The sequence below is a fragment of the Meriones unguiculatus genome, chromosome 18 (genome assembly GCF_030254825.1).
Source record: "Meriones unguiculatus strain TT.TT164.6M chromosome 18, Bangor_MerUng_6.1, whole genome shotgun sequence".
NCBI lineage: Eukaryota > Metazoa > Chordata > Mammalia > Rodentia > Muridae > Meriones > Meriones unguiculatus.
In genome coordinates this window covers 49,286,008-49,307,324 of record NC_083365.1, presented here as the reverse complement: position 1 = coordinate 49,307,324, position 21,317 = coordinate 49,286,008, and the positions used below count along the sequence as shown (strand labels likewise).

Genomic DNA, 21,317 nt, shown 5'->3' with positions numbered 1-21,317 from the left:
GCTAGCTTTGAACTCAGTTTGTCCTAGCCTCACTTCAGAACTGGAATTACAGATGCACACCATCTCACCATTTAAAGTTATGATTGTTGTCGTTATTCTTAAAGTCCCCTGCTAGAACGGACGTTCCTTAAAGGCTGAGGCTGTCATCATTCATCTCTTAATGTCCAGGGCTGTGCACACGGTGTCTGCCGGGAGGCACATGCTCAGTAGATGCCTGTGAAATGCACCAGCTTCCTAATAGATTATAAGCCCGAAAAACAGAAGTCATTCAGGCCACTGGATGCATGCTTGCCGCAAAGCAAGCAGTTCGGAAAACAATTGAATTTACTAGAAATAGCCCAAACAAATGGAAGATACTAACCGATTGTGGTGACACCTGCCTGTAGTCACAGCTACTTGGAAGCCCAAGGCCAGAGTAATCCCTGAGATTAAGATTTCAAAACCAGGGCTGGAGAGATGGCTCAGAGGTTAAGAGCACTGGCTGTTCTACCACAGGTCCTGAGTTCAATTCCCAGCACCCACATGGTGGCTCACAGCCATCTATGATGAGATCCTGTGCCCTCTTCTGGCATGTACATGCAGCAGAATAATGTATAAATAATAAATAAATCTTTAAAAAAAAAGATTTCAAAACCAGCCCAGGGGATAGAGTGAAACTCCATCCCTAGATAAATAAGGAAAATAAAGATGGAATGGGCTGGGGGTGTAGCAAATCAGTAAAGTACTTTGCCCAGTGTGTGGGAAGCCCTGAGGTCAAACTATTTTTCTTTCTTGCTTGCTTTCTTGCTTTCTTCTTCTCCTTCCTTCCTTCCTTCCTTCCTTCCTTTCCAATGCTGAGACTCAACCTAAGGCCATGACAGTTAGGAGGAAGCACCGTATCACTGTGCTGCACCTCCACCTCTCCTCCATGTTTTCTGCCTGTTGGCCACACATCCTATTAGATTACCCTTGCCAGGTCCCCCAGAGGTCAGTCACCACTTCTACCTGTATTCCAGTGCTTACTGTATTTCCTGTTTGTCTGTACCTCTCCTTGTAAGACTGAATTAAGACCGGAAAATGTGTTATTGTTTTTTCCAAGACAGAGTTTCTCTGTGTAGACTTGGCTGTCCTGGACTGGCTTTGTAGACCAGGCTGGATGGAGATCTGCCTGCCTCTGCTTCCCTGAGTGCTGGGATTACAGTCATGTGCCACCATGCCCAGCTGAGCAAACATGTTTTACTTACTATTAAAACTGTTCCCCGCCCAGAAAGACAAGTCAGATATTCAGGATGAAAATTAATGATTTAAACTTGAAATTTATAAATATAAGACAAATTTTTGAAGATTTATTTATTTATTATGTAAACAATGCCTGCACCCCAGAAAAGGGCATCAGATCTCGTTATAGATGTTTGGGAGCCGCCATGTGGTTGCTGGGAATTGAACTCAGGACCTCAGGAAGAGCAGACAGTGCTCCTAACCTCTGAGCCATCTCTCCAGCCCTCTAAGACAAATTTTTAAATTTGGTTAAAAAAATTGTTAGCTTGGTAAATCACTGGTCAGTATGTTCAAGACCCTAGATCCTACCCCCAGCACCCACTTCCCAAATACATACACACATATGGAGGAAGAGACAGAGAAACACATAGAGACTGCCCAAGAGACACGAAGAGAGCTAGCCAGGCACAGTGGATATTCAAGCATTCCCAACACTCCTGAGGTGAAATCAGGACGATCAGTTGTGTGTGTGTGTGTGTGTGTGTGCATGTATAACACACTTAGTAAGTTTAAGAAATTTGTCAAAAAGGGTGAATAGCCAGACAGCTTCAAAACTAGTTATCTATGAACAATAGACTAGTAATCTATGAACAATAGACCATGTAACCTTTAAGGGAATTAGCATGCTGTGTCACAGTCCCATAGTTTGGAAGGCAACTCTGCGTTCTGTGATACACGTTATTAGAGCATAAACCTACACTGAATAGATCTAGGCTCTTCCCTGATCCTAGCCTTAAATCATCTCTCTTTCTGTCTCTCTGTCTCTCTCTCTCACCACAGGGTCTGACCATGTAACTCTGGCTGGTTTGGAACTCACTATGTAGACCACTTGGCCTTGAACTCACAGAGATTTGCCTGCCACAGCCCCCACAGCCCCCATCCTCCTACTCATGCTGGAATTAAAAGTGCCACCATATCTGGCCAGGAATACTTTCTTAAAATTATTTGGGTTAGCCTATTAAGATTTTCATAGAGAAGAAAAACTTTAGATGTCAGTTTAAAAAAAAAAAAAAAAGGCTGTTTTGAGTATCAGTCTTAGAAAAGACCCCTGTGCCCAGATATTTTGGTTCTGTTGCTCTCCTTGTGGAGCTCCTACCAGTCCATAGAGGAAGACAAAGAAGCCAGTCCTGATGAGACCTGATAGACTAGGGTCAGATGGAAGGGGAGGAGGACCTACCTTATCATTGGACTTGGAGAGAGGCATAGGAGAAGAAGAGGGAGGGAGGGTAGGATTGGGAGGAGATGGGGAAGGAGACTACTGCTGAGATACAAAGTGAATAAACTGTAATTAATAAAAACTAAAATAAAATTTAAAAAAGAAAGGCTGTTTTTAACCCACTTATCTAGTTCTTCTCTTTCCCTGAGAAAGAGTCCTGACTGAATAGTCAGGGTATTAAACAGACAAACAACAACAACAAAACAGGATAGCTGAGCATGACGGTACACACATATAATCCCAGCAGTTGGGAGTCTCAAGCAGGTGACCACAAGTTCTGGGCTACATAGCAGGACTCTATTTCAATGTCCCATCTGTCTCTCTGTCTCTCTGTCTCTCTGTCTCTCTGTCTCTCTGTCTCTCTGTCTCTCTGTCTCTCTCTCTCTCTCTCTCTCTCTCTCACACACACACACACACACACACACACAAATAAAATTCAAAAATAAACTTTGGTGCCCGTCATGATGGTACACACCTTTAATCCCAGCACTGTGGAAGTAGAGGCAAAAGGATCTCTGTGAGTTCAAGGCCAGCCTGGTCAAAGACAGCCAAGGCTACACAGAGAAACCCTGTCTTGAAAGACAAACACACAAACAAAGAAAAACGTTGGTCCTGGAGAGATTGGCTAGGATGCTTTTTCAGAGGGCCGGAGTTTGGTTCCAGGTGCCTGTGTGCCCATATTGCTGCTCACAACCATCTGTAACTCCAGTTCCAGGGGAACCTGACGCCCTCTTCTGGCCTCCAGCATTGTATGCAGGGGTCACACAGGTATTCTTGCCGGCAAAACACCAAAATTTTAAAACTAAAAACAAAACAAAACCTCTCACTTTATACTTTGAAAGAACTTAGTAAATGTTCATTAAACAAAACTGTAAAAATATATATGGGATATTTAATTCAGAAACAAATTTTAGCAACAGTGGATTAAGAGCTTGGCTTTGGTTTTTCCCTAATCACAAAGGAGTAAGGATCATTCTTCAAACATGGCAGACACTTTGGATTCATCGATTACGGCTTTGCTTATCACATCTCTCCCATTTGGATTACATTTCTTTCGCCATTGTCTCCTTTCTTTACCCAGGGGAAACATCCCCCATATTCAATGTTGATTGACCTCACACTCACGGACCACCTCCTTTCTGTTTTTACCTCCTGTGTACATACATCCACCCCAAGAGCATGGATTTGCAAGTCTTCCTCTCCAGCAGGTTCTGAGCATCTTTAAAGTTAGGAATCCTAACTTACTCATCTCTACCTTTTCCCATACTTGGCAGACCATCTGGTTTTCAGTCACTTAAGCAAAAAGAAGTGTTGAGCCGTATGTGGCAGTCACAATTGTAAGGTAATAGAGAGTAAAATAAATAAGGCCCCCCGCACTGTTGGAGCTTATTATTCAGTGGCTTGGAAAGCGACCATGAACACGAAATAACGAGCAAGACTTATTTCAAAGAAGTAAGTGCCGCAGAGGAAATAATGCAAGAAAGGGAGGCTAGTGGGTCTGAGGCAACTGAGGCGACACAAGGCAGCTCTGAGTTCCTGATGACCAGCCAGAGGATGTGTGTACGGTAGCAGCAGAAGACACGGCACATGCGAGTTGTTTTTTTTTGTTTTGTTTGTTTTTTATTTGTTTGTTTGTTTGTTTTGTTTTTTTTTTATGACAGCAATGGCGGCCTGCTTCAGAGCTGAAAGAACGGCACTGTGGCCAGGCCAGAACGAGTGAAGGGAAAAACAGGAAGGGGCGGGTGAAGAACCTTGAAGGGCATGTGAAAAGTGAGGAGTTTAGGAGAGGGCATGATTAGGGTTATCTTTTCAAAGAAATCACTATGGTCGCTTCAAATCTAAAGGGCCACACGTGGAGGCAGAGACCATTTATGTGGATGTTTGATCTGTATTTGCTACTGAACAAGCGCTTGCTTATCGGTCTAGCTCTCCACTGCTTTAAATTTATCTGTTGCTACAGTAAGCAAGCTCTTTTCTGCAAAGGCTCTATTTATCTGTGTCAGGTGTGTGAATATCAAGCTTGCAGGAGATAAAAATGTTCTGCAAAGCCCCACCTTTCAGGGTGTGCCCCAAGTTAGGCCAGGGCATAAAATCAGCCATATGCCCCAGGTCCTGGCTCAAGTTTCACTGCTGAGCTAGGGGGAAAAAAATGCGGGCCCTGGAAATGGTGCCAGAAAGCACAGAAGCTGAAATTGGACATGGTGGCACATGCCTGTAATCCCAGCACTCTTGGGAGGTGGAGGCAGGAGGATTAGGAGTTCAAAGTCATCTTTGGTTCCATGATGAATTCAACTAGCAGGGACTACCTGAAACTCCTGTCTTTCTTCCCCATCCCCACCCCCACCGGCCAAAAAAAAAAAAAAATTCCAACTAACTAGCAGGCAGGTGAGGGATTGCAGAAATACTGTCCTCTGATAAGTCCACTGTGCCCAGTCTCTAGTAAATGTCTCTGTCTAGTTTACTTTCTGTTGCTGAAATAAAACTTCTGACCAAAACCTATTTGGGGAAGAAAGGTTTTCTTTGGCTTACAGATTACAATCAATCATTGAAGGAAGCCAAAGCAGGAACTCAAGACAGAAGCTAAAGCAGAGACCACAGAAGAACAGAACGAACGCTGCTAACTGGCTAGCTCAGTTTGCTTTCTCATATAACTTGGGACCACCTGCCCAGGGTGGCATTGCCTATAGAGGCTGGGCCCACCTCATCAATCATTAACGTAAAAAAAGAAAAGAGGGTCCTTCTCACCAAGTGACTCTAGTTTGGGTGAAACTGGTTAAACAAAAACCAAACAAACAGGACTAACCAACACCTCCCCAAACAGAGCTAAAAGCCATTTTATGTTTCTGATACCTTTTCAATCTTTTTCTAAAATTATTTTTATTTTATGTGTATGAGTGTTTTGCCTGCTTGGATGCCCATGTACCAAGTGCATGCCCAGTGCACGTGGAAGACAGAAGAGGGCATTGGACCCCTGAGGGCTGAGAGTTATAGATGGGTATGAACTGTCCTGTAGATGCTAGGAATTAAACCTAGATCCTTTAGAAGAGCAGCCAGGGCCCTTAACCACTGGGACATTTCGGAAGCCTGGGATACTTTCCCATAAGGTCTACGGATTCTTCCCTGGCTCTGGGCTTTGCACATGTCATTCCCTCTGCCCCAGAAGACTAAGCCCAACTACTCTCAACCTGATAACTCTTTTTATTTTTCCATTTTCCCTTTGTTGTGATCTAACCCCGTACATCACGCATGCTCAGCAAGTGCTCTACCACTGAGCTACATACTCAGCCTGTCTGTGATGCTGTAGGTGTCAGTACCTCTACCAGGCTTTCCTTAAGCCCCCAAATCTAAACCAGGCCTCTGGTGGCATAGAAGCCCGTGCTTTCCTTTGATCCCTCTATCACTTAAATTCATTTATGGGGTCATTCTTTTATTGCAAACTCACAGCCCCTTGGGACCACTAGGTTATAAATTCCAGAGACCTCAGTATATCTACTCACCACTGTGTCCACAGTACCTGACATAAAACACTCTTCATGGATAGTTTGCTGTGTGAATGAATACCAGAAACAGGACTGTGGTAGACAGTTACAGGACCAGTCTCTTGGTGCTTTTAATTGTGTCTTTCTTGTTTTCTCTTACAATTATTTTCTTTCTTTTATTTTTCTGGTTTGGTTTGTTTTCTTTTTTCAAGACAGGGTTTCTCTATGTAGCCTTGGCTGTCTTGGACTTGCTTTGTAGACCAGCTGGCCTCAAACTCACAGAGATCCACCTGCCTCTGCCTCCCTGAGTGCTGGGATTACAGCCGTGCATCACCTCTTCCGGCTCTTTCTGGCTTTTTTTGAGACAGGATTTTACATTACAGTCCAGGCTGGCCTAGGAGCTTCCTATATAACACAGATCAGCCATAAATTTGCTGCAGTCATCTTGCATCAGTTTCCCAAGTGCTAAGATGACACGCATAAACCATCACACCCAGAGCCCGAGGAAAAAAAACTTAAAAGCTTTCCCTGTCCATTTGCATTGCTTTCAACAAGATAGTGAGTTCATAGAAATGATGAGGCTCATTTGCACACTCGTGTCCTCAATTTTTAAAAGCAGTTTCTCAAGCTCAGTACCACTTACTAGTTAGGCTGGTAATTTGTTCCTGTTCATTATAGGATGTTCACCAGCAAACTTGGCTTCACTTAACCCCCTAGATGCCAAAGGCACCCACTTTCAAATATGCCTACAGACACTACCCCATGCCTGCAAAGTCTCTCCTGGTTGAATGTCTTAAAATGTGAAGCGTCAAGCTTTTAACACGTTTAGAAGAATTGTACTAAGAAATTAAATTGTTGCATGATGCCTGGGTTACAGGAATTCTACCCACCAGTCGGATCAAAACCATGCCCATTTCTAGCTTGTTTCTGTAGCACACTCCCACCCCACCCCCTTGTTCCTTTTGAAAGGGTCGTTAGTGATGGTGTGATGCAAGGCGATAGTGTGATCTTGGAAATTCGGCTCCCTGGATTGTCCTAGAAGGATGAAGGAGAGGGGGTGGTGTTTCTGAGGAAACCAGCGCCTCTGAGACCCCACGGGAATTGGCAGTTCCCTACAAATTTTCTAGGGGCATGTCCCAAAGGACAATAAAAGGGAGACAAACAGCCCATTCTGGCATGGTTTTCAGGATCTCTCACTCCAAACAAGAAAGTCTGAGAGGCCTGGTAAAAATAAATATGGCTTACTCCTGCTGGCATAAGAACAGTTTCTGACAGCCAAGACTTAACTCACCCTAGGGGGTGACCCAGGCAGGGAGGATACATGAAGTTAGTTGCTACCCATTGATACTCCCAGTGACTCACAGAGGCCAAGGGCTGCTCTGAGCACCAGTGCAGGGCTTAAGCATGGCGAAGGGCTTGGGATGCACACTGAAAATGCAGTCTCTCTCTCGATGAGTCAGAACAGGGACCACCAGTCCCCTGCTTCCTTTCCAATCCCAGAAAAACAACACAAATCTTTTTTTTTTTTTTTTTTTTTTTTTTTTTCTGGAAAGGAACCTGTCCTTTGCATAGAGAGTGGAAACTGTTTATAAGTTCTTAATTCTCTGACATTGAAATTATGGGGAACGTCTGTCCTGGATTTTTTGGGATGAATGTATTCATTATACTCCATGTCCCTTGTTGTCATTTGGAACAAAATTAGGTCTCCGGGATCACAAGATCTCTCTCAAGAGAGATCTCTCTCAATGTTTACTAAGGGAGTCTTCCTAAGCAGCGTAGTATTAAAATCCCGAGACCAAGAGAGAAGGGAATCAGAATGGCAGAGGCAGCTGGGGAATTCGGCCTTCCCTTTTCTCTCCTTCCACATCAGGCTGAAGTGACTGCCAGAAAGATCCACTGTCTTTCCCAAGCCCTAAAACCATGTAAACCTCATCCGATTCTACTGCCGCCTTCAGGCTCCAGGAAGAATTACACAGCCAGAAAATATCTAGGCATTAGTTACCATGGTAATGCTAAGTTCAAGCAAGTTGCATCTAGGCAAAATTTCCGGGGGAACCGTGGAGGGGGGCGGAGACGACAGTGTAAGGCACAGACTAAGAAAGAGTTAATATCGCATTTTTCTGTTATTGTAGCTTTCACAAAGTACGCTTAATGTTAGCTTTGGTCAAAGATGGCAATTTAAAGCGAAAATCTTGAAAAATGGAAAACACGCAAAGATGAAATGTCAACCTACTCATTTGGAGAAATTGCCTAATATCTGCTTTGCACTATACCAAATTACTCCCCTCTCAGCTAAGTCCAGGCTAAGATGCTTGGAAGCCAAACAACGTTGGCAGATCAGCTGGGAGGGGAAAGTGATACCTCAGGCCCTAAAAAAGTTGGGGATGTAGGCAAAAGCAACAAAATAACGTGGGAACAGGAGGCAGCAAAATTAACGAATACCTACGGGATACATACGAGAGAGGGACAGACCACAGAGATAACATGAAGAACAGATTAGAAATTTATGTAGTAATCATATTGCTGGAAGGCCCTACAAACGGAAGCCAAAGGAAGGCTGAGGTCTTGGGGGAGTGCAACTCCAAGTATGGATTTATTTCACTACCTCCCACCCCTTCCTTGCCAGGAGCAGAAAGTCAGCGACGGTGAAGAGGCTAACAACTGATTTACAGACAGTGAGGAGGAACTGAGTCTGTCTGGGCCAAATCTGGATGTTTGAACTAAGGCGACGGGACCCAGACAACCTTACCTCAGGAAACGAGTAAATGAAAAGGGAGCTCGCCGAATTATTTAGCCCTAGAACAACACTGCCTAGGCCGGGGGAGGGGCCGGAGAGCAGGAAGAAGAACTTCAGAATATAAAGTTTGACAGCGAGAACACTAGTTAAGACACACAGCCCTGTAGGCCCCCTGACGTCCCTTGTTTGATGTCAATAAAGGCCGAGAGAATTATGCACCAGCAAGCCTTGCATATTTTTGAGACATTACAATGAAGTCTGGAACTGGGGCTGGTGGGGGGGCCGGGGTCACGCCCAGGCGACTTTGGTCGGCCCGGGGTGCTACTCCCTGGCGTGGAACTAGAATGAACCCAGGCTGAGAGTTGCCACTAGGAGAATTTTCTTTTCAAGCTGGGGGCATCTGAGCAGCAGTCATGGGGACAGATAAGGGGCTCTCTCCGGAAGGCTGGGAATGTTGGAGCGGCCCGAGGAGGAGTTCGGGCGAGTGCGGGAGGCGCTGGCGGGTGGGGTCCTGGGCCTGGGGGGCGAGGGCAGAGGGCGGGAAGGGGCAGGGCCAGAGCTGGGGGCGGGACCAGGCGCGGTGGCGGCGGCGGGGGCCGAGGCGCGGGAGGCGGGGCGGCCGGGCTCGGGACACCCCCTCCCGGTCCCCTGGCGGGGCGGCTTCGGCTCGGGCTGCACTGGAGGCGGCGGCGGCCCGGAGGGCGACTCGCGGGGCGCGCCGGCCGGGCTGGACTCCGGACGCTCTCCGCCCCGGGGGAACCCTCCGCCGATCCCCTCGGCCCCGGCGTCCCGGGGGAGCCCGCGGGACCCCCGGGCCGGCAGGGAGCGCCGCCGGCGGCCGCGGCACCATGAGGCGGCGGTGGGGCGCGCTGCTGCTCGGCGCCCTGCTCTGCGCACACGGTAAGCGGCGTCGCGGCGCCCGCGCCGACCGGGCCACCGGGGAAAGTTCGTCCCCGGGTCTGCCCGCTTGCAGGACCCGCCTCCCGGGAGCGGCACGGGGGAGGCTGGGGCCTGCGGTCCCGCCCTCGAGCTCCCTTGGAGCGGTTACCCCGGCAGAGCGCGCGGAGGAAAGCCGCAGGAGCTCCCGCAGCTCCTCCAGCCCCGGAGGGCACCGCGGTGGAGGGGCTCGTCCCCGCTGTGGTCTGGGCGGGGTGGGACACGAGCCGAGGCGCTCGCTCGGCTTCCGTCGCTGCTCTTTAAAGAGCCAGGACCGGTTCCCCTCAGGTTAAGGCAGGGTTTCTGTGCTCCCGGTGCGTGCGAGCGAACGTGTGCAAAGAAAGGGAAGGCGGGGAGGATGGTCGCTAACCCACACGCTGTATAGTCCTCTCCCCAGGCTCTGGCGGATCTTGGGTGGATGGCAGAGAGGGGCCCAGCAGAACCTGAGTTACTTGAGTATCGGGATTCATTGACTTGGGGAGCAGTTCCTCGAACTTCAAACCCGGTTCTCCCCGAGGGTTTTTTTGGGTTTTTTGTTTTTTTTTTTTTTGGTTTTTTTTTTAGTTTGCTTGCAAGCATCTCCCCTCAGTGGAGTTTTGGGTTCCCTCTCCTGGCTGCGGCCAATCAGCTTCCTGCCCCGGATCCTCCCCAAGGGAGGGGTGGAGAACGGCGATGGAAAAGAGGCTGGGGAGGAACTTGGGGAAGAAACTGCTGGAAGGCTCGGGCAGATCCGTCCTGGCCCGGGCGGAGGGCAGGGGGGCGCGCTCTTAGCGAACTTGCAAAGGCGGCCTCCCGGCCCGTGCGGTACGGCCTCGGCCTCGGGGGAGCTGGGCGGATGGCAGCGGCGTGGCTGCTTCATCTGCTCCTCATTAATAACGTGTTCGGTGCCCGGACGCCACTGTTGTGTCTACGTAGGACCCCGGCGGAGCCCGCCTCTCTGCAGCCGCTTGGGAACCTGGGTCGCACCCTGTGATTTAGCAGCTGCCTCTTGAGTTCGTGCCCAAAGATCAAAGATCGATCTTGGAACTCCAACTGCATTCAGCCGCCGGCCCTTCCACGTGGGGGAGACGCGGTTCCTCCGATCCTCGGGGCTGCGGGACGAGGGGGTGGGCTTCAGAGAGAGCGGTCTGCGGACCCTGGCGGCGCTCCGGCTCTTTCTTTCACGTGGAGAAGCTCGTGTGGAAGAGTGCAGATTTCGGAACTTGCCTGGCAGGGTGGTGGAGCTGTCTGGGGCACTCGTTTTAGAGATTGGTTTAGCTCCGGGATCCAAAACTGAGCCCTGGTGTCTGTTATTCAAACTACGCGTGGGTTTGGAGCGGCTTTCTCCGTGTGGCATCCAGCGCCGACGGAGTCCTTTCTCCGAGGAGGGGTAGCCCGGCCGACCCACGTTCCTCTTCGCGCCTCGCTCTCCCCCTCCCGGGCTCTCTCCTCGAAGGTTATTTGTAGCCTCTTCGGCGTGTTGGGACAGCAGCCCTACTGGGGTAGGAATGTAACTGTTCTTCCCACCACATGGGCCCCTTAAAGGGACAGCTATGCTTTTGGGGGGTTTTCCCCCTTCGGGTTGCAAGGGAAGGGGATGGAACTTTCCTCTCGGCCCCCTGGAGGAAGTTTTGAAAAAGATCAAGGGAAATAGCTAAGGCACTAGGAAAAAGGGGGTGGGGTGGGGGCTAAAACGGATACCAACAAAGCCAAAGAGGAGATTGTCGCCTTCTGCCCCAGGGAAGGGGGAGCTGGAAGGTTCCGGACTGAGACTGGCCAAGAGGAATTCACTGCTCCAGAGCTGCTGTCAAAACTGCATACATTACATCTGCGTGGAGAGCGGGGTTGAGAACAGGGGCAGAGAATCGTGGATTCTTAATTTTTTTTTTTTTCAAAAAAGGTATTAGAGAGTTCTTGGTAGCTTGTTTAGGTTCGTTTTTAAAGGAAAAGGTTTAATAGAAATTTGTAAGTTGGGAGACTTCCTATGCACAGAGTAGGCAGAGGTAGGAAAATTTGCACTTTGCAGGGCCTAATAATGAGCCATTCCTGGAGACCTGGGGAAGACAGATAAACAGTGAGCTAGAGCGCTTCTGGAGTCGGCAACCGCCGCCACCCCCAAATCCCACTAGGATCCCTAGTACTAGTCCAGGTCCGAAGGAGCTGCCTCTGCAAGCTTTGCTGTGCCTTACCTTCGCTGTGCGTTACCTTCCAACTTCAGCTAGGAGTAAATTCAAATCCAGACCGAGACGTTTATTTAGATTCTGTTAGTTCTCACGGCGACATTACCCTTGTTATCTTGGACTCATGCAAGATGCTTGGCTCCTCACTGATTCTGGATTTCCTCTTCTGTCCCCTGTTGGATATCAGATGACATCTTTGGGACTGGCACCTAGTATTAAGAATAACAGGTGCAATAGAGCCTCTCCCTTTGGTATTAGCCCAGAGCATAATCCACTCTTCAAAATGTAGAAGGGCATGGAGGCGTGGCTCCGTGGCTAAGAGCGAGGGATGCTCTTCCAGAGGACCTGGGTTTCAGTCCCAGCACCTACGCAGCAGCTCACTACTGTCTGTAACTTCAGTTCCAGGGGATTTGACACCCTCTTCTGGCCTCTTTGAGAACTCCACACATGTGACGCACAGCCATACACGCAAGGCAAAACCCTACCCATACCCATTAAATAAATTAAAAAGTGAAGGAAAAACTCGGCATGTGGCTTATGTCTGTCATGGTAGCACTTGGGGGACTGAAGCACAAGGAGTTAAGCAAGGGTGAGGCCAGTCTGGGCTACATAATTTGAGGTCACCCCAGGGGGAAAAAGCCTATCTCACTGCCCAGCACTTGGTAGGTGAAAGCAAGAGAATTAGGGGTTCAAGGTCATCAGCTACCTTGTGAGTTCAAGGCTGGCTTGGGCTACTCTGAGACAATTTTGAGATACTTTCTCACAAACTAATGCTAACAACAGCAAATGCTCTTGTTTTTAAATTTTAAGGTTTTGGAAGGAAACTTACTGGCCGGTGATCACCATGGGTATTTCCGTCCTGTGAGTTACGACTGGGGTGTGTGTAAAGCACTTGGAAGTCCTTTCTAGGGAAGTAAACACTGACAGTTATGCCCAGGTGCGCTTGCTTGGGTTGATGAAAAGTTTCCGAAGGGGCTGGAGAGGTGGCTCAATAGTTAAGAGCACTGGCTGTTCTTTTAAGTGGACCTGAGTTCAATTCCCGGCACCCACATGGCAGCTCACAACTGTCTGTAATTACAGCCACTGGAGATCTGACACCCTCACGCAGCAGACACACATGAAGGCAGAACACCAATTAATACGTTTTTTTTTTAATTTTAAAAAAAAGTTTCTGAAGATGAGTTCAGCATAATTTATCTTGAGACCGACCGTACTTTCATGTGCTTGTTGTGATCATGGTTGTCATGGTGCTTCAGCGACATTACCCTTGTTATCTTGGACTCATGCAAGATGCTTGGCTCCTCACTGATTCTGGATTTCCTCTTCTGTCCCCTGTTGGATATCAGATGACATCTTTGGGACTGGCACCTAGTATTAAGAATAACAGGTGCAAGAGAACTAAGTCAGGCCGTGCCTGGCACAGAACACCATGGGCATGCTCATCTTCTGTGCCAGCGAAGGACACCGGAGGTCACAGAGGACACTGTTCTTTGTAGCTCTTTGCATATGCCATTTACAGACTAACTGCCGGTCTTGGTCCCTAAGATGAACAGTAATGGCACGTTGCTGCTTCTTAGAGAGATAACCAACACAAGGAGATTCTTGAATGAGAACAAAATAATTTCGGAGACTAAAAAGGTATCTTGTCTTATGACACGGCCATATCTGAAATTATAGTCAAGTTCCATGTCTTTGGCCAGCTGCTAGCCACTACATTCTTTCGTATAGTGTAACCACCTTTTGTCACAGATGCCTAGACATGGGGCATGTGAGTCCCAGGCTGTGTCCTGGTGGCCATCTTCCCTCCAACAGTGAATGTCATTCTCTCATTAGCCTAGTGGGTGTCCCAAGAAACACTAGGTGCTGAGGTTTAGTTGAGTTGGGCCCTAAAAATAGTGCTGATGGTTACCCGTGCTTGCTGCTGTCCCTTAGAGCTGGTGTGGCCAGGCTCTCTCTCCCCAGGACACTCAGAAGCACTGCCCAAGCTGAGCGGTACACACAGGCATTCGTTCATCCATTCAGCAAACATCCCCGTCAGGCTCTAATCTAATCACATGGCATACCTAGCTTGGTATTTGAGAAAGCACAGGCAGACTTGGCTTTGACACCTGGCTTTTGATGGTTGGTGGGTCCGTGCAAAAACACTGCTCTTCCTGAACCTCAGGGCTTGTCTGAAAATGAGAATAGAGTTGGGGAGGGGCATAGTGATACATTTTCACCTGCATCTATATTTTTTTCATCCCGTCTCTATCTTTCATGCTGGGGAAGTTAAGAGTAGAGGATAGAATGTTAAAATTATCCAGCCCCCGAGCCTGACAACTGCTGTATAGGCCGGGATAAAATGTCAGCTGTTTGTTAGTAAGATTGCCGAAATGCCTCAGAGATGGCTCCAGGATTTGGACTATGGGAGCTAGATAAGTTATACTGCAGTGTCTCCTGTGATAAAGGAAGCTTGGTCTTTTGTTCATTTTGACTGGTTTCTTTTTCTCTGCAAAACAACTTGTCCTTTTTTCTTCCTTCTTGAAAGTCTAGTGAAACTGAAGCATAGGTCCTTCCTGTCCACACTTCAAGAAAACAGGTTTATTACGCTGTGAAAGCAGGCCATGGGAGCCAGCTCCCGAGAGAGACAAACTCCCTTGGGAACAGCCCCTGTTGTTGAGGGGTCAGCAGTGAGTCCTACGGCTTCTCACCCTAAGATTGCTGTGACCCGGGGTGAGAGGGGTTGCCGAGGTCTTGTAGTTGGAACAGTTTAGAATTCCAACCTGTCCCACCCACTGGCCCGAGGGAGGAGTCAGGCCCCAGAGCTCTCGAGGTAGTAATTGCCCCAATTTGGGGGCTGGGCTTTGGGAGCCTGCTTCCTTCGCGGTCACAGTCTTCAATCAGGAGTCCTGTCAGTATGCGCGATAATTGATGTAGGTCTCCAGCCCCAGACTCGTCCCCAACCCCCAGCTTCTCCACCCCAAAGTTTGACCCCTGTTGTCTCTTTGTTTCTTCCTTTTAAATCGGTGCCAGTGTTGTGATGTTTCTGGGAACGGCAGAAAGTTGACTGTAGCCCAGAGCCGCCGTAAGAAGAGCTGCTTCTTTTAGCTTCCTGGCGGTCTATTTTTCTGTTGTCTTTGATTTAGCAAGAAGCAGACATCCCAGGTGCCCCTAGGCACCTCTTCCGCCCATCGGAGCAGACTTCATTCTTTCAGTGCACGTAGGCATTCCCATCTGTGTTTCCCAGATGAGTGGATGGGGTGTCGGCTATTTCTGACGCCAGCTTCCTCACCATTCAGGTGAGAGTGAAGAGGGAGGGGCGCTGCTTGCTCCCCAGCTGGAGAAAGCCTGGCTGGGATTTGCAGCAAGCCCTGACTTGGCCTTTGGGAGCTCCCCCTCACCTCTGTGCAGAGCTAAAGATCAGAGCTTCAAGCCAAGCCGGAAACAAAAGACTGGGGGCAAACCTCCCGTCTGGCTGAGAAGCAGCCGCACAAAGGTGCTGCTGCATAATTTATCACCAGAGATTTTTCTGCAGCCAAGGAGCTCCAGGCTGTGTCTTTTGGGGCACTGGAAGGGATCCTCTCCTCATGTCTGAGTGTAAGGCCAGGCAGGTATGGAATAGGGTATTAGGGGAGACACATGATTAGCACGTGAAGAAAAACAAAACAAAACAAAACAAAAAACCCAAAAAAACTTGCTTCTGAGGTTGTCAGTGTCTCCTGGGATCTTAGCCCAGCAGCTCAACTTCCTTTCAGGCCTGCAGGGAGACAGGGAGGTGTGTTCCCTTCCTGCCGCCCCAGCCTTCGGAGTAGCACTGCTACCATCTTGTGGGCATGGGTGAAGACAAGAGAAATCTTCTGCTGGCTTGACTGCAGCATTTTAGAAACGCATGGAGATGCCAGGCTTAGGAACTGAGAGAGGGAAGAGGCCCTCTTCCTTTCATTTCCCCACTGCAGGTAGTTTAAGCAAGAAGTGTCTACTAGAGAGACACAGAGACAGTAAATGTCAAAGGTTCTCAACCTTTAATACAGTTTCTCATGTTGCAGTGACCCCCAACCATAAAATTATTCCACTGCTACAAAAATGTATTTTCCAATGGTCTTAGGAGACCCCCAAAAGGGTCATGACCCATGGGTTCAAAACCACTACTTTAAAAACCACTCTCTCAAAAGAGAGGTTCCACTTTTCTCTCCTAACCATTTTTTTACTCCAAACTGGGGCATGTGGTCTAAGAAATACAAATGTACTCTAGGCAGTTCTCTTCCGAGAGCTTTGCTTTGTTGCTGGTGTGGTGATAAGCAAGTAAGAGTTAGGCCCTGTTGCCAATCCTGTTTTACAGATGGGAAACTGAGGCTTAGAGCAGTTTGCTGTCACATAGCCACTGAGAAACCACATCAGGATTTGAACCTAGAGCCTAAGGTGGGAAGCCTGTCCCCCAACACATATGGTCTCTCAGAATAGAATTTGATTTTTTTGTAAAAATTATTTTTATGGGTATGGGTCTGTGGACCACATGAGTGCAGCTGTCTGAGGAGGCCAGAAGACCTCAGATCCCTGCGACTGGAGTTCCAGGACCTTGTTAACCTCCAGGCAGATGCTGAGAATACACGGGTCATCTGGAAGAGCAGCCATTGCTCCTAACGACTGAACCTTCTCTCCAGTCCCCAGAACAGAATATTTTAAATCTCAGTTGTCCCAGAAGATCTAGGTGGAAAAAAATTTACACTTGGGTTGACCTCTTTGGGTTTTAGTTACTTTTTTTTTTAAGTGCGTGTGTGGGGTGGGAGCAGGGCGTGAGAGGGGGTTAGAGGACAATTTGAGGAAGTTGGTTCATTCCTTCCACCATATGTGTCCTAGGGCTCAAACTCACTCTGCCCTCTTAGCACTCACAAATGTACTGTACACTGGCTTTTCCTGTGTGTGCATGGATTCTAGCTCATATTTGGGTAGCAAGTGCTTAACTGGCTGAGACATCTTCCCACGCCCCTAATTTTTGACTTTAAGAGTCAGGATCTTATCCAGCCTGGCCCCAGAATCCTGGACTCAAGGGATCTTGCTGTTTCCTGAGTAGCTGTGGTTGCAAATGCATGGCACTGCACCTGCCTTGTCCTCCTTATTTATTTGTGTGGGGACTAGGGATCACACCCAGGGCCGTGAGTGTGCTAAGCATTCGCTCCACCACTGACCTCTATACATCAGCCTTAGAGCTAACATTAATTGACATTTGGCATATACCACAGTCAAGTGTGGTGGTGTCACCTCTAATCCTAGAATTTGGGAAGCTGAGGCAGGGGGATAACGAGTTCAAGACCCTGTCTTAAAGACAAAACTAAAAAGATGCATAGTATGTAGAGGGCATTATGCCAAGTACCTCTCAAAAATTACATATTTCTTAAAACACCCGTATGTGGGGTGAGTTTTGTTCTGTTTTTCCTGATGAAAACCTAAAATGTTAATAGCTGAACTGCTCGGGAACCAGAAGGAACAGGGTTTGTTCTCTTGGAGTATTGTTCCCATGGTCTTTGCATTATATATTTCTGCCTCATAACTTTGGATACTGAATATTAAAAGTTTATTTTACTATTGGAGCTGGAGATATGGCTCGGAGATTAAGAGCATTTACTGTTCTTGCAAAAGACCCACATCCAATTCTCAGCTCTAGTTCAGAAGAACCAATGCCCTCCTCTGGCCTCCTCAGTGCCCATGGGTGAACACACTCACATACACACACTCACATACATACACACTCACACACATTCAATAAATACATTTATTTCACAATAACTTATTTTCTATTTTTTTTTTCTTATTTTCTATTTTTAAGAGTGGAAAAAAATATGCCTGAACTTTTTGGGCCTATAATCGTGTATCAAGTGTGTCCCTTTTGAGAGGAATCAGACAAATAAGGGTGGCCGTTGGACGGAAATAAGTCTAATCATGACAAGTCAATTCCACAGCCAGAGACAGAGTGAGGAAAAGAGCCCTGGAAGGGTCAGCCTTCACCTGAATAGAACCAGGAAACTCCTGGGGAAGGAGAGGAATAAAGTTCTCTTGAGCACTGCTTAGATAGAGAATTGCTACTTTTATGACTACCATTCTGGGCCTCTCTCCTGCTCTGACTCCAGCTCTCACAAGACTCAAGCACATATTGCTCACTCACTTAACAAACTCGTGCTGTGCATGCATGCATCCAGCTCTGAGCACACGCGGTGAATATGAACATGAGAACTGTCCGGCACACGATCTCAACATCCAAGAAGCTGAGGTCTAGTAAGTGAGCAATACAAAGGGACAAAGGGTGTGGACTCCAAGCTCAGCCTGGGCCAAATATGACCAGGTAGGGCAGTGACCAGGTAGGGCAGTGTGAGGAAAAGCTTCCCCTCCTGACCTCCTGCTGCTGCCAACTGCCTACTGCTTAGCTCTGTGATGACGATGATGAAGATGATGATTACTGCTGCTACGATTAACGTTTACTAGGCAGGCTGTACCCTCTTGAACACTGGATTTACAGAGGTCTCTCCAGACTCTGGGCAGATGGGGCTTATTGGGAAAAGAAGGCATTAACGAGTTACAGAGTGAACAGGTGTAATGGGTGTGACTCAGCGGTAGAGTGATTATTTAGCACGTTGGAAGAATTGGGTTCATCCCGTCACTCCAAGAACAGAAAAGAAGAGAAGGGGAGGAGGTGTTCGGGATGCAGTCCAGCAGGCAAGCTGCTGGCTAGCATGCACGAAGCCCTGGGTTTGGTCCCAGCACTTCATGCTCCGTGTGTGGTGGTTCGCACCTGTAACCCCAGCCCTTGAGAGGCAGAGGCGGGAGGACCATTTCTGAACTTTTTGATACAGAATTGCTTTCATCCCCATTTTGTGGATGCGCAAACAGAGACTTTTGATTAGCTGACCTCTCAAAAGTGTGGAATCTGTTGTCTGCGACGTTAGAGGGCACCCCAGGAGTGCCTGCTTTTTCCACTTCTGAAGAAAGTGCGGGGAGACTGCTGAGGCAGCTGGGTTAAGGGAGCTGAGAGGTAAACGGTGAGATTTTGGTTCGCCCCTTAGAAAGTTTCTCTGAAGGCAGACGTGGAGGCACACACCTTTAATAAAATGCCAGCACTTGTGAGGGCAGAGGCAGAGCTTTGTGAGTCTGAGGCCAGCCTGGTCTACAGCAAGTTCCAAGCCCTGTCTCAAAAAAAAAAAAAAAAAAAAAGTTCTTACATGGATCCCATCTTGACACAGATCCTAAGAATAATGGCCTTATGAGAGATCAAGAACACCTGGGGTAGAGAGAGATGGTCCTTGTTGAAGTGTATAAGATGGGAGGGCTATTGCCAAGGCCCTGGCTTTCAGGAGAGCAGCCGTGCTGCTGGCCATCAGCCTTCAAGGAGCATAGCCGGCTATTCTGATCAAGGCGTAGATGGAAGGCCGCCTCTCCATCGGCAGCCATTTGTTTCCTCTTTTTGCTCTCCATTCTCTTATGCAAAAAGGGTTAAAAGCTGCCCTTTACCATCACAGCCAGGGCTTGAGTGAAAAGACAGCATTCCATCTCTGGGGATTCTGAAGGGGAAGCGGTTGTCCAGAAGTCTGCCTTTTGAAGTATAATGTGTCTGCTTCCTGTATGAATGCCCAAGTCAAGAGGTTGTCCAACTGGTGGCTGCCTGAACTTCACCACAGCTCTGATTTCAGCCATTTCTCTGACATGCAGGAAGTTGTGTGTCTTTAGCCACCTGCAACTTGATGGCCAACTGATCCAATGCTTTGTCCCTGCAGTCAGCACCAGGAAGTCAGGACTTGGGCTGCACTCAGCCAAACACAAGGGTTGATGGTTTCTTTGTTGTCTGTACTCTTTTTTTTTTTAATATTTATTTTTATTCTATGTGCATGAATGTTTTTCCTGCAGGCGTGTACACCCTGTGTGAAGTGCCCAAGAAGGTCAGAAGGGGGTGTCGGATTCCCAAGGAACTGGAGCTGTGTGGGGGCCAGGAATTGAACCCAGGACCTTTAGAAGAGCAGCCAGTGCTCTTAAATTCTAAGTTATCTCATCAACCCCCTGTCCTGGTTTCCCTGGCATGGCTGCCAGGATACTTCTCATCTTGCTTTCCCATTTCTGCCATTCAACAAGTCCCATATGAAGGCCTATATTGGGAAAATGTGGTCCCTACTCCCACATCTCCAATATCCCCATACCTATTTAATGGTAATTTTCAGTGTGCCACGGCATAAAATTTGTTTATTCCAACTTTATTTTCTTGTCTAATTGTGGCTTTTAGTTATTCATTCTTTTTTTTTTGTAACATGTTAAGAAACTCAGCTAAGCCTGGCCATGCAGCCTGTCCGATCCCAGCTGCCTGGGATGCCAAAGCAGAAGGCTTTCAAGTTTAAGGCCTGCCCAGGTGATAGAGTGAGTTCCGGGCCAGCAACTTAATGAAACCCTGGACCTTGTATCAAAATAAAAAAGTAAAACCAGGTCTGTGATGTGGCATAGTTAGTGGGTTTGATCCCAGCCCTGCTTAAGGAACAACAACAAAAAAAGGCAAATATCATGAGGTCATGCCCCCGATTGGTAGAACGTCTTCTTTTCTGCTCGAGATCTAGCATTTTTTTCCCTTTGTGCCCCTCTGTTTTGTCCCTTCTTCCTGTCTGTCCTTATTTCTGGCTCTCCCTCCAGGTCTATGTCTGTTGCTTGCTGTATGGTGCTATCAGGGTTTCTCCGCTGCTGTTGACTTGTGGGCCAGTTAAAGCGATAGGAGCATCCTGTGCACTGCTGAAATGCTTAGCTGTGTTCCTTGGCTTCTCACCAGCAGCCTGGAGCACCACTGGTCCCTAAAGGGCAAATCTATTCCTCGGCTCCTGCTGAGACTTGCTAATTAAGCCTCACTGCAGCTTTTTCACAAAGGGGTGTCCGTGCGTGCGTGGGATCTCCCGTCTGCTGAATGGGACTCAGGGTTCCCCAAACGCATGCTTGCACTGTACTGAGCCGGTATTCCTTCGGCTCTGCTGCCCTTACCCCTCAGTTCTCTAGGAAGGAGCAGGCAACTGGGCAGTTGCCCTGGGCAACCGGATCTTCTGAGTTTCTCTGGGGAAGAACCCTCTGGTCTGTACTTATAGGAAGACATGTTGGGATGTCTTATAGAAAGGATGTTGGGCTTGTGATGAGGCCTTCCTATGAGGTATGCAAAGCTGTTTTCCCTCCTGAAAGGACTCTACTTGGCTTCTGCAGGAAATTCTGCATGTTTCTTGGGGTAGCTAGATCCCTTACAGTCAAGGGAAGGCCAGGCCTTAGCTGAGAACCTGGTGAGGATCTGTGGTCCCTCATTTCCAGAAATATACATTTTGCCTATGGATTGAGAGGCTCACAGATGCCAAAGGCTGATTAGCCATCATCTGTTCATCCATCCACCGCACGTTAGGAAGCTCTGCCTTGAGGTTTGGGAAAGAAGTAGGAAGACGGGGGAGAGGTAAAGGTGAATAGGAAAGGAACAGCAGCGACAGTGTAAAGCAGACTTTTTTTCTGTTCCAGCCCAGCCTGAAGGCAGGACCAGCTAATGGGAGGAAGAGAGG

The 21,317-nt window shown here is 48.1% G+C and overlaps 1 protein-coding gene across 2 annotated transcripts in view; it reads left to right on the top strand.

Annotated features, from left to right (window-relative positions):
• Positions 1-9,334: 9,334 nt before the first annotated feature.
• Positions 9,335-21,317, top strand: part of Lrp4 (LDL receptor related protein 4) — a 53,031-nt gene continuing 41,048 nt past the window's right edge. The window contains exon 1 of one of the 2 annotated variants that reach the window (XM_021640805.2): positions 9,335-9,589. In XM_021640805.2, the coding sequence (XP_021496480.1) occupies positions 9,538-9,589 (52 nt within the window). In that variant the 5' untranslated portion in view covers positions 9,335-9,537. The remainder of the gene's footprint in view (positions 9,590-21,317) is intronic. The other variant, XR_009587426.1, reaches the window with a different exon arrangement.